At 36.3% G+C, this 13,800-nt stretch overlaps 1 protein-coding gene across 2 annotated transcripts in view; it reads right to left on the reverse strand.

Annotated features, from left to right (window-relative positions):
* Nectin3 (nectin cell adhesion molecule 3) overlaps positions 1–13,800 on the reverse strand; it is a 109,965-nt gene that overhangs the window by 36,293 nt on the left and 59,872 nt on the right. Inside the window, exons 6-8 of one of the 2 annotated variants that reach the window (XM_057764180.1) lie at positions 11,058–11,196; positions 9,040–9,074; positions 8,201–8,285 (exon numbers count right to left, since the gene is read on the reverse strand). In XM_057764180.1, the coding sequence (XP_057620163.1) occupies positions 8,201–8,285; positions 9,040–9,074; positions 11,058–11,196 (259 nt within the window). The remainder of the gene's footprint in view (positions 1–8,200; positions 8,286–9,039; positions 9,075–11,057; positions 11,197–13,800) is intronic. The other variant, XM_057764179.1, reaches the window with a different exon arrangement.

Below are 13,800 nucleotides of genomic sequence, written 5' to 3' on the forward strand. Positions count from 1 at the left end.
TCTTAAAATAGTGCTAATTAACCTCCCACTTGGAAGCAATCCAGTTACAAGCCAGAAGTGACTATTGCAGTCAGATTTCAACTCCTGTACCTAGTGCAGGTATGTGTTCAGTCTACAAAGCGTCCCTGGGTTCAAACCCCAGCACCAAACACAAAACCAAACTGATAAACGCCACATATTTAGTGTGTCAATACTAACAATTTCCACATTACTAAGGATTCCACATTAATAAAATATTAAAAAATCAATGAATGTGGAATCTTTGCCTAGAAACCACCACTGTATAAATAAACTGAAAGAAAATAAACCATATGATCATCTCATCAGATGCTGAAAAAGTATTTGACAAAATCCAACATTCCTTCATGATAAAGGTCTTGGAGAGATCAAGGATACAAGAAACATACCTAAACATAATAAAAGCAATAGACAGCAAGCCAACAGCCAACATCAAATTAAATGGAGAAACGTAAAGCGATTCCACTAAAATCAGGAACAAGACAAGGCTGTCCACTCTCTCCATATCTATCCAACATAATTCTTGAAATTCTAGCTAGAGCAATAAGACAACAAAAGGAGATCAAGGGGTTATAAATTGGAAAGGAAGAAGCCAAACTTTTGTTATTCATAGATGATATACTATACATAAGTGACCCCAAGAATTCTATCAGGGAACAACTACAACTGATAAACACCTTCATTAATGTGGCAGGATACAAGATCAACTCAAAAAATCAGTAGCCCTCCTAAATACAAAAGATAAAGAAGCTGAGAAAGACATTAGAAAAATATCACTATTCATAATAGCCACAAACAACAAAAAATATCTTGGGGTAACACTAACCAAACAAATGAAAAACCTGTTCAACAAGAACTTTAATGAAGAAAGAGATTGAAGAAGATTCCAGAAAATGGAAAGATATCCCATGTTCTTGGATAGGTAGGATCAACATAATAAAAAATGGCAATCCTACCAAAAGCAATCTACAATGATTAAGGTAACCCAGACCCAGAAAGACAAATATAACATGTATTCACTCATAAGTGGCTTTTAGACATAAAGCAAAGAAAAACCAGCCTACAATTCACAATCCTAGAGAACCTAGACAACAAAGAGGACCCTAAGAGAGACATACATGGACCTAATCTACATGGGAAGTAGAAAAAGATAAGATTTTCTGAATAAATTGGGAGTGTGGGGATCATTGGAAAGGGCAGAAGGGGAGGGAGGAGGAAGGAAGGGGAGCAGAGAAAAATATATAGCCCAATAAAAACAATAAAAAACAAGAGAAAAAAGAAAGAAAAACAAGAACAACAAAATCCAAAAACACCAAAAGACCCAAACCCAGTGGAAGGCAAGAAATAGTAAAAATGAAAGGAGAAATTAATGAAATAAGAACAAAGAAAACTACACAAAGAATCAGTGAATCTAAGAGTTGTTTCTTTGAGAAGATAAACAAGACTGAAAGGACCAATTAATCAAAAGAAAGAGAGGACCACAAATTACTAGAATCAGAAATGAACAGAGAACTATCACAACAGACACCAGAGTATATTAAGGGAATACATTTAAAAACCTGTACTCTAGTATGCTGGAAAATCTAAAGGAAATGGATGAATTTCTTGATTCCTCCAAACTACCAAAGTTAAACCAAAGAGATTAACAACCGAAACAGACTCATAATAAAAGAGGGGATTTAAATAGCAATAATCATTGCAGAACTCTACTAGATTTTCAAAGAACTACACCTAATACTTCTTAACTACTCAAAATTGTATATATATATATATATATATATATATATATGGATCATAGCCAATCTCGTCCTGTGGACCCAGTCTTACTCTAATATTCAAAGCAGGTAATGACACATAAAAAAACAAAACTACAGCCAATATCTCTGATGTTGTTCATAGATGCAAAAATAGCCAATAAAACACTATCACAAAAACATAGGCACATACCAAGATCATCCACTATGAAAAAGTTGGCTTTATCACTAATATTCCAGGATGGTTGGTTCAATAAATGTAATAAACCATATAAATGGACTTAAAGACAAAACTCACAAGATCATCTTAATATATGCAGAAAAAGCCTTGAACAAAATCCAACATGTTTTCATAATAAATGTTGTAAAGGAAGCTGGACTGAAGGGAACATACCACAACATAATAAAGGCCACATATAACAAACCCATTATCTTAAATGGTGAAAAACTGAAGCAATCTTATTATAATGAGGAATGATCCCAGGCTATCTGCCCACTATCCCCACTGTTTTCAATATAGCACTAGAAATACTAGCCAGAGCAATAAGAGAAAGAAATTAAAGGGATACAAACAGCAAAAGGAGAAGCCAAATCACACATAGTTGCAGATGAATGTGATATTACATATAAATGACACCCAACAAGTTCAGCACGATGGCAATGTAGAAAATTAAGTTACAAAACGCAATAGTTACATAAATGCTAGGTAGTTGTGAAGGTTCACCTGTAATTTGAGCCTTGAAAGGCAGAGACTAGATTCTGGAGTAAGATGGCAGTGAAATCACCAAATCAGAGAGTTCCGAGCTTGACTAAGAAAGAATAATGTAGACGAGCCATTAGGAGAAGAGGATGCCCCACATTAATATTGGGCCTCTATATTATGTGCACTCTCACACATGAAAACATCTATATATAAATGTGTGTGTGTACACACGAGTGAAAGAAAAAAAAATCAAGGACAAAAAAGGACAACAAAATCAGGAAGAAAACTAGATATTCCTATTAGCTACAGTGTGTTAACTCTGTTGTAATATGCCCTTTAGGTGAAGAGCATGAGGGAAAATCAGCAGCACAGAGACATGCAGGGAAAGGAAAGCCTATTTCAAAAATTACTTTAGGTAAACAGAAAAGCTCTGCAGTACTGCACCAAAACTGTGGATCTAGTTTCTTAAGGTTACTTGCTATACAGAATCTTTAGACTCATCAGTAAAATCCACATTCTGTTTCCTAAGTACAGAACATCTATACATATGCCCCCTCACACCTCAATCATAGAAAATGTTCTCTATAGTCAGTCTTACAATAGAAATGTACTACACATACATTATTTTCAGTACTGTTAAAAGTTTTGCATTTGCTAAAGTCATCTGACAGATGACAGCTTTACATGTATACTACAAGGACTAATATTAAAAAAAAACCTATGTGGTTTTAGTATGAGTCTTTGTACATGTTAACAACAGCCCTCTAGAAGGAGCCATGGAGGTAGAGACAGGGAGCACCACTGGCGATCAAAATGCTTAATCTGTGTACAATAAACCTAAAGAGAAAACCAAACACGTGCTCCAGAGAGGAAATGTTATTTCAGTACAGAAAGAAACACCAGCATGAAGGCCTCTGTGATTTCTTGAGTTGTGTTACCACACAGTTGTCAGTTCGCATTAAAGTAATCCTTAACTTCAACACATGGTTTTATGAAGTCTGGGGAGTAACTCATAAAGTCAAAAGAAAAAAACAAGAATATTTGGCAAGGAAAAACTGACAAAGAAATTTGTTCCAGTGAATAGTAAATCATATCACCAACTCATGGTTTAGGAAGAGAACACAAAAATATAACATACTTAGACAAGATCTCAGAAATGTGAACGACTGCTCATCTCACTGGTTAGAACAGGTCTCTACCTGAAATCCCAAACACAAAATTTGCAATAAAACCCATCAGATATTTCTAAGATTTAAAAATATACTCTGGTCAGGAGAGATAGAAAGGAAACTTGTTCAGACCAAAATACAACCTCCCAATAAATACAAGAAATTGATCTGGCTGCATAAATCCTACACAACACCACGAAATTAAAAAATAGGAAATAATGTAAGACAAAGGACCACATTTACATCAGAATTCTTAAAAAAAGAATCAATCAAAAACTCAAAACACAATTCAAAAATGGGGGGGGGTGCAAATAGTAACTGGTAACTAGGTTCCACTTCACCCAAGAATCCACGGAATGTTTAGTTATAGCGCCCACAGAACACCTCATGCTACAGCACAGAGAAGGAAACAGGTTTCATATGCTATATGTAAGAATGTATATTGATACTGTGGCTGATAATATGACACACCTTTTGTAAAACATACAGTGATTCTACTTCTTGGTATAATTCTCATGAATACATAAACACAACAAAATGCAAAATATTTTCACTATAATTCTGTAACAAAAATAAGGATGTCATTGGATGAATTTTATGTATCAATGTAATGGAATATTTTGAAAGTCACCCTGAGTGGGACAGATATACACAAACAGCACTTAGTCTTGAATTCCGTTAAAACACACCTAGTTCGCAGGGGCATGCCAACTGTTAACAATCCAAAGTAATTGAAGCTGTGTTTGTTAGTACCCATTGAATAACCCAGAGTATCTTGATAAAGCCAACTGCACTGGTCAGTCTGAAAAACACATTACCATGGAAGACATAAGAGAAAGAAAATTTTCAAAGAAAATATGTACTTATAGCTCCACCTGTTTTAAAATAACCATTCACAGGTAAATATGAACATGTATGAAGTTAGGTCATGGAGAGAAGTGTGGGAGAAGTTTAAATCTTCAGCAGCAGTGTTGTCAAAGGGAAAGGGACTGGGATCTTTGAGGATGGGGGGATGAAAACAGATTTGCACAATTGATCTTTTAAATTTTTGTAAGATTGTAATTTATATTTTATATGACGAGCATCCTTGTGTATGAAACATACAAGGAAAACAGACCATCATAAAATGGTAAGACACAGTTTAGTGTTGCAACCTTGTATGTTTCATAAATAAAGATCACTTCTGTCAGATGTTCATTTATGAAGAAGACACACTGGTAGATTTAAGTGCTCTTTGCTTTCAGACAAAACATCTCTTCTGATTTCCTGAATATGTGCAAGGCCCCTCCAGACATCTTCTCTGTATGAAAACAGTTCCCACTCAAGAAAAGTGTCTCTTCACACTTCCAGGGTTCATTTTCCTGAATACTTGTATCTGGAGGAAAAGCTCTCAGGGATTAATGCAGGCACTGCCACCGAAGTAACTACTATTCATAACTGTGAGCTAGCATACATGGGTAGGAATCATTTCTTTTCCATAGGTTCTCAAGGAAAACCACCAATGAAAAGGTCAGCACAAACAAACTCTCAGAAAAAGAATCGCACTCACTGTAAAGATTCAACAACGCTGACTGATGGATCAGAATTTGATTGTTGGAATGCTCCAGATCTAAAGTCAATGGTTAGTCCCCTTAACAGACATTCACTGCCACTTCAGTGATAGAAGTAATGTTTTTGTGTTCACGTGGTCAAAGTTCTTATAATACATTAACATAACAGACAAGTAGCTTCCACCAACTGAAAAGGTATGAACACCAACACATAGCACGGAACACTTACATTAGAGAAGTCTGCACTCTGCTGGAGTCTATCCGCTTCATGATTCCACCAGTGTGTTTGAGACTGTGTCTCAATTTAAGATTTTCTTTTGTTCTAACCTTGTGTCTACACTGGCGCATGTCATTTGAGGCTACTCTGTTTCTGGGCTGTGGACATCCATATTTGACTCAAGAATAAACTGTCTTTTATCTTGTTTGAGGAAAGAGTGGTTTTTAATGTTGACATCAGGCTCTTCCTTAAAGTTAGGCTGGCCTTCAGGGAACTTGAGACACATGTCATCAGGCTGTTTGTGAGAGCTAAGTAATGAATTCAAGTAGAAATGAGTAAATTTAAAGTTGTTATTGTTTGAATAAGAGCATGGCCACCATAAACTCACAGATTCCATAGTAACCAAGAAACGTACATATGCTCCGCATTTCTTTTGTAAAATAAACTCAAACATATGCACACAAACAGTGGAAGACAGTATTTATAATAGGAGAGTCACAATAATAAATTTTCTAGAGCTTTAACTCTTATCTCTAGATGCACCTTTAAAAGAATACAGAATACGACTGATTTCATGTCCAACTCACGTTCTGATTCTCCTGTATTTTACAGATTTGGCTTTAGATTTAGAAGAAAACATTGGTGACTAATGCTTTTCACTGCTTGATTTGAATGAGGAAAAAATTGCAATGCTAACTGGATGCTTACTTCTTAAAAGCCGACACTGCTCATATGTTTATAGGTGTTTTCCCATCAAGTTTGCTTTGACAAAAGGTATTGACTACATTTTAATGTCATCCTTCATCTGCTCAGGATTATTCCTGTACTAAACTTATTACAATTGAATTAATTATTTTTTCCGAGTACTTTATCTTGTACCGTCCCAGCTGAGCCATCCTGGAGGCCCTCTGCTTTACTGCCAGTTCCAGTCATGCAAGATAGTACACCTTCCTTTTGGTTTTATGCAGTGTCTTATAGTATACATGTAACAGTTATATTTTAACTAAAGTCCAATACATATCATCTGAACCAAATAATTTTTTCTAACTCAAGCTTCTATAAAGTCATCTTGAAAATATAAATAGTAAGTTTCATACTAACTGATTTTCCTGATAACACTTAAATTATATTCAATTAAGCTTATTCTAAAGACTAATAATAATATCTGTAGTAATATGAGCGGTGGGGCTGCGTCCCCGGCACAAAAAAGCCGAGTCAGGCAGTCACCATGATTCTCCCACCCGACACAGACGCAGGTAAAGATCTTTCCTGGTAAGCCACCTCGTGGTGCTACACAAAATATTAAAAATGGGTTAAATCAATATATAAGGGCTAGCCAATAAGAGGTTAAAACTAATGGGCCAAACAGTATTTAAAAAAATACAGTTTCCATGTAATTATTTCGGTGTAAAGCTAGCTGTGTGAGAGCTGGGCAGTGGGAAGTGGCCCGCTGCTCCTCACTACAAATATCCTAAGAAAATCAGCACAACAGAGTCTGGACACCCACAGATTAACATAGCATTTAGCAGTTCTGGCCAAGGTCTCCACAGGCATTTCATGCTATTTCCCACTTTTATTTATTTGCTAAAGGCTGTACTTTGTGTGAAACAGAGCTCTGGATAGATGACACATCCCATGTCCCGGAGGACAGCGAAGCAGGAGTCACTGCCACTGTTACATGGCAGGTGTTCCACACTCCTGCCTGCCTCACCCATGCTAACAGCGGACTGACTGTGTGGTGAGTGAGTGAAGGAACACAAGCACAGATATCTTCACAGAACCATTCCTTTGAGTTCCCCACCAAATTAAGTGCTGTATGTATTCAGACAATATTCAGGGCGAAGGTCCAGGGCATACCTTTTAAGGAAAATAGACTAATCGAGGCAAATCTCAGATACAAGGTGAGAACCCAATACACTGTCTAAACAACAGAGAAAATGGTAGCAAAATAAACTAAAACAGTAAACAAAGAACAAAAACACAGTTGAGAATAAAAGAATTCAAGTATGTTTTAATCTTTCTAAAACATCAAGCAAAAATATTAGCCCAGGTGTAGACACAAGATGACAAGTATTGAACCTGCACATGGGCTACTGCACAGACTCCAGCAGAAATGCTGAAGTCACCACAAATGCAGCATGAGGATCCAATACTTGTTTTCACTGTTTTAAAATGGAACATACACCACCTGTTTCTCAATGAGGGAATGCTAAAATTTAGACCTTTTCTTATAAAAAGCAAGAGTAAACTGCGGGGCTCAAAGAAGAGCAGATGTCCACAACAATCTACCAAAGACACTCAGGGTCTTTACTTTTTATTCACATAAAAATGCCTGTTGTTTACAATAAATCTGTGGGTCAATACACTGCATCCACAACCAGTCTCTAACTGCAGCTTTTCGGAAGGACCAGTACAGCAGTGACTTCCTGCCACATACTAGCCGTCCCGTTTCTCACTAACGCACACACTAAGTCTGACTCATCACTCACAGACTTCAGAGTACATGAACATGTTAAAAAGAATGCGCCATTACAAAATAGAAAATGATGCTTTGAAAAATTAAATACAGATGGAATAGATTTAAAAAATTTATTCACTTCAATTTTCACAATGGGGTCTCCTGTAGGCCAGGCTGGCCTCGAACTCACTGTGTAGCCAAGGATGACTTTAACTTCCGGTCCTCTTGTTCCAGTCTCTCGCGTGCATGGGTCACAGTTGTGCACTGCAACAGCAGGGCAGATTTTCAGAAGATAGTTCAGGTGATGTTAAGTGTCTTCACAAACACGTACCTGACACAGAAGGCCTTTTTGAGGCAGAGAAGAAACTCGTTCTTCATACACAGGGGGCGGCTTATGTGTAGGTGGAAGGTCAATTCTGTGTTCAAAATATTAAACAGAAGTGTGTGAGGAGGTTCCAGGAGGAAAAACAAAGAAAACAAGGTTCTCACAAATCTGAAGGATATTTTCTTCATACCATAATACATAACCATTCTACTCTGCATGCTTAATTAAGTTATATTCTGTCAATGTGTCAGGAAATAAAAAGTTATCACTACTTCCAATACTGCAACACCAAACTAACTTATTTACATTAAAGAAACAATTAAAATAGAAACACTGAAAATTTTATTATTAAACAAGTATCTTGTGCATGAGCCACCTGCTTAAGTTTGGCATATTTTCACCTCTGATTACAATGATAAACATTTCCAAGGTAGTATTTTTAAAAGATCTTTATTTATGTATATGTGCACATGTCTATATGTCTGTCACATGTATGTTGATGCCCACAGAGGACGGAAGAGGGGTCAGATCCATGCAGTCAGAATTACTGGTGGTTGTGAGCCTCCAGGAGTGGGTGCTTAGACCCAAAATCAGAGCCTCTCCTGAAGCAACAAGCACTCTTAAGTCATTAAGCCATCTCTCCAACCCCCAATGTGTACATTATTATGTTTCTCCAAATGGTCATAGAAGTGACATGGAAAATTGACAAAAGCTTATAGTATGGAACTGCTTTCCAAGATGGATTTTCAAAAGAGCCACCTTGGGGCTGGAGAGACTGCTCAGCAGTTAGCACTGCTTGTTCTCCCATGATAAGTTTCCGGCACCCACATGATGATCATAATCACCTGAAAGCCTAGTTCCAAGGGATCTGATTTCTTGTCTGACCTCCATGCACATCAGGGAGAGCATGGTATAGAGACATACATGTAGATAAAACAAACATGCAGAGAAAACAAAAATCAATAAATCTTTTGAAAAGTTAAGTTTTTCAGGTACAATTCACGATAAATTATGCTATCTGAAATAGACAAAGGGCCACTATTTGCTTAAAGAACATATTTTTGATGATCTCATCTGTAAAATTCCCTAATATTCACACATTTGTTAAATGGCAGATTTTTAAAAAACATCTATGAGTCTATAGATGTATGTTTCACAGAAAATAATTTGTCATATATTTCAATGATTTGAAGACTAGAGCTGTGTTTCCAATACTTTTGATTAGCAAATAAAATAAAAATTAATCTATATTAATAGATAGAATGAAATCTTTAGATGCTAAATAATAAATGTGGCATATCAACTCATTTCTCAATATGGGAATAAAGTAGCATTTTCTATTGAAAATAATTCAATAAGTACATAAAACATTTTACTATAAAAGAACTCCAATTTTACAATTATCAAATTAAAGCAGCATTTTACCATCTTTTACTCATAAGCAGTAACTTTAATGAAATTGCAAAAAACTTATAGCCGCATTTAAGTAAGAAACCCAAAGCTATGCTCATGGTGACTGTTAGCATTCAGGCATTATGCTGGCTGACCTGTCACCTGGCAGGATGCGCTTGCCAGTGTTCAGGCAGTATTCTGACCTACACAGGCCCTGACAATGTCAGTAGCTATACTGCTACAGTTACATCATCTTTGACAGCAATGACTACATTATGACAGGGTCTATAGTCCCAAAAGACTAGTGCAGTGACTCTCCGATTGAAGAAGTGGAGGTCTACCCCAAATCACTTTAAAGGAATGTATAAGTTGAATACCAGCCTCATGCCCTCACACAACAACAGCTTGCACAGGAAGATCCACTACTCAGTTTAGGAAATAAAGTCATTCTGTTCCCAACACAGCCATGTGAAATATGGAAAGTATCACACAGTTAGAGATAATGACAAGATTAAAATGAAAGGATGTTAGTCATTACATTCAACAAGATACAATACTTATAATCTAATTTCAGTGATTAGGCAAAAAAATTATTTAAATGAAAAGATGCTTATTTTATAATTAAATAAAACAAAACTTCTTTTCTTAAGAAAAAAGCTTTAAAATGAGTGTCTTCAAAAATAATTCTTGGTAGTTTAGTTATATCTATATATAAGACAGACATAATCAATTAAACCTAAGATGTTTCTAATACTGAAATTAGCACTTAGTGTAGGTCTGAATTCTATTCAGGTTGGACAACATAAGTTATCAATACAATGCATTTGGAAAGATGTCTAATGGTGTGGGACAATTCTGTATTCTGTCAATTGTGTTTTAAATAAACACTGATTGGCCAGTAGCCAGGCAGGAAGTATAGGCAGGAGAACCAGACAGGAAGTGTAGAGGCGGGGCAATGACAACAGAGTATTCTGGGAAGGAGGAAGCTCTTTCTCCAGTCCTGTCCAGACACCAAATAAGCAGGATGTGACCTGCCCCATTGAAAAATGTATTGAGCCATGTGGCTAACATAGATAAGAATAATGGGTTAATATACATTACAACAGTTTATAAGAAGCCTGAGCTAATGGGCCAATAAGTTTATAATTAATATAGACCTCTGTGTAATTTTCTTTGGGGGTTACTGGCTGTGGGAACTGGGAGGACAGAAACCCCAACAAGCAGGCCCTCATGTTACAGTCTAATGCCTGTGGATGACGAGCAGCCTAACATGTTTGCTTTCAGCAGTCCTGTGACGACTCTCATTTACTAGGATACAGTGTAAGATGTTCTGATGAAATCAAGTCAACGTGGTCCAACACTATCCTTATTTCCATCTGTTGAACACTGACTATAAGTAACATAAATGTGGACATAAAGGCTAATGGATAATGGATGCTCACAGCTGAACACAAGTAAAACTGCTACCTACACTTTGTCAAGATAGGAAGGTCTCTTCTTCCGAGGTGTTAGCAACACGGTCACAAAGACAGCGATGATGAAGAGGGCCAGGACAGCTCCAATCACAGCTCCAGCTACTGCTATGGATGAAGTCTGCTTAAGTGGGATGTCTGTTAAATAATAAAAAATTAGACTTTTCAAACAATTTTTAAAAGTTGCATGCTTTAACTTTTACAGTGCTCAATGGCCACTGGAACTATTTACCCAGCAATTAATTTAGAGGACCCCAAATTTAATCCATCCATTTTAGAAACATCATGTTAATACCCTTCTATTTTCCTTAAAGCTCCACAACCTTGTTTAACTCAAACTACGGAAAGAATATCTCCAATAAAGCATTACTGAATAAATCTATTTTCTACAGTCAAATAATGTCTAAAGATAAAAAAGATGAAGATAATGTTAAGTTCTCATTAAAACAGGCAATAAAAAAATCAGTTGACTAGTAATACACACACTTACCATTTTATTCTGTTAAAGTGAAGGAGAAACACTATTAAAATAGGACTATATTCGATAATAAAAACCAAAAAATCATACCACAGATGCAGTATAAAAAGTTACAGTGCATACTTTAAAAACTTTTAAAAATGTTTTAAAATAGAGAATTTCAAAAACAGTAGACATGCCAACAAAAGCAGTTCTTTCCTACGTGGTAAAGGCTACATTTCAATATATTTTTATGCAACGTTTATATAAGTTCTGAGTACTAACTCATTTCTCAAGCTGAAGGACACATTTTGTTAAGAAGTTAATATAGCAGCATCTCATACAAAAATTTAAAAGACACTACCATTCATAAACTCACAAATGGAACCACTGCAATTCAAATGTAATGACTAATATTATCTGTTTAACTTTGTTAATTCTAGCCATATGAAATCCAATAGTCCAATTTTGTGAAGTGACTCATAAGTTATAAAGTTTAGTATTATTTTTTGTTTTGAGATTGTGTACCATGGCTTTTTTCCAGGCTATTCTGGCAGTTGCTGTATAGCCAAGGGTAACTATGAACTCACGATACTAAGTGTGAAGCCTTGTAAGTGGGGGTTGCAGGCATCTGCCATGATGCCCAGTTTATGTGTTGCCAGGGAACCAAGCCAGTTTTGTGCCTGGTTAAGAATATACTCCACCAATGAACCACACACTCAACCCATAAATTTCATTTTGTTTCACTTTTCTATCCAATAATGTAGACAATGGGAAATGCCACTTTGATGACCAGACTCTAATTCAGCCCGCCCATAGTCACCCAGCTAATGAGCAGTAGAGGACAAAAGCCAAAGCCGTGGCAAAATCCAAGTCTCCAGCCAGTGCTTGTGCTCCGATTTGGGGGCTGGAGAGAGAGGCATCAGCTGATACAGCCTTGCCCTTTTGCTCCCCATGGGAAATCAAAAACTGTTTTCATTTAAATGATTTAGTCGCATGTCTTATTCACAATTATTTTTCAGATCAGACATAGCAAATTGAAATAGAACTGAAGCATTAGAATGTTTAAAATGTTTTACCTATCAAAGTATTCTTACATTTATAAAAATGTGGTTTGGAGCTGGGCATGGTGGCATATACCTTTAATTGCAGCACTAGGGAGACAGAGGCAGATGTCTATGAGTTCAATACAAATCTTGTGCACACAGGGTTTTACATGGCTGAAAAGTTTTTACTTTCTAAAGTTTTCTTTAGCAAATTAATAAGACAGTTTATTAGTGGGTCATTTCATTAGCTTCATTTTAGACTCAAACTCTTACCCTTTAGTGCAAGTCATTTACTTGAATAAACTGTCAATCAATGAATAAAATCTAGACAGTGTGGGCATGTAATTACAGTCAACCTACAACTTTCAATTTTAACACAACTGAGATTATCAGTCTAATCACTAGCACATTTGTCAGAGCAGTAAAGAGGATTTAGTGCTTATAAATGTGGGAGAAAATGGAATCATTCCACAACTACTTTCTTCAACATATAAATCCTATTTTCAATCACTGCAGCAAACTATGATGTGGTGGTTTAGTGCTAGGCCAACTGAAATCGGTCCTATTAATCAGGTCCGTATTAATCACCTGACCAAGCAAGGTCAACCACCTAACAGCAGTGCCCAATTGTCAATTTTGCTATTTATTACACAGTAGCTCTTTTAAATGTCTTTAATCCAATCTTTCATCTGATAAGAATAAAATGTCCCTAGCATTCTGCCCAAGTACTCAGAATTTAAATTTGTGAGCTTTATAATGATGTTCACAGTATAGAACAGTAGTACTTGTAAACTGTTTCTCAACAGCTCAGGTTACTCTTGAGTATGAGTGCAAACTAAGATTTTCAACCCACAGAAACAGTTCACTTCACACAGGCAAGCTGATCCTACACATGTATGTGATGTATCACATTTCCTTTCCTGATTCTTCTACCAATTATGGAAAAGAAAAGAACACAGCATATTTAAGGATAGTCCAGGGCTTTAGAGAGGTAAGTTGTTGAGTGTCAGAATGAAATACAAAGAAAGCTGTAAAGTCTTTTGCATTCAAATTGAAGTATTTTGATAGAAATTTGAAAATTTGCTCCAATAGTAATACTGTTGTCTCAGATAAACACACACACACTACAAAAGCTCTTCATACAGCACAAGTACAAAAGTTCAGTGAGGAAGTGAAACCTGGCATTTAAAACCTAAGTCAGTGACTTGAAGAAAGATGAGATTACCGAGGGAGATGGTC

Source organism: Chionomys nivalis, chromosome 3 (genome assembly GCF_950005125.1).
Source record: "Chionomys nivalis chromosome 3, mChiNiv1.1, whole genome shotgun sequence".
Taxonomy (NCBI): domain Eukaryota; kingdom Metazoa; phylum Chordata; class Mammalia; order Rodentia; family Cricetidae; genus Chionomys; species Chionomys nivalis.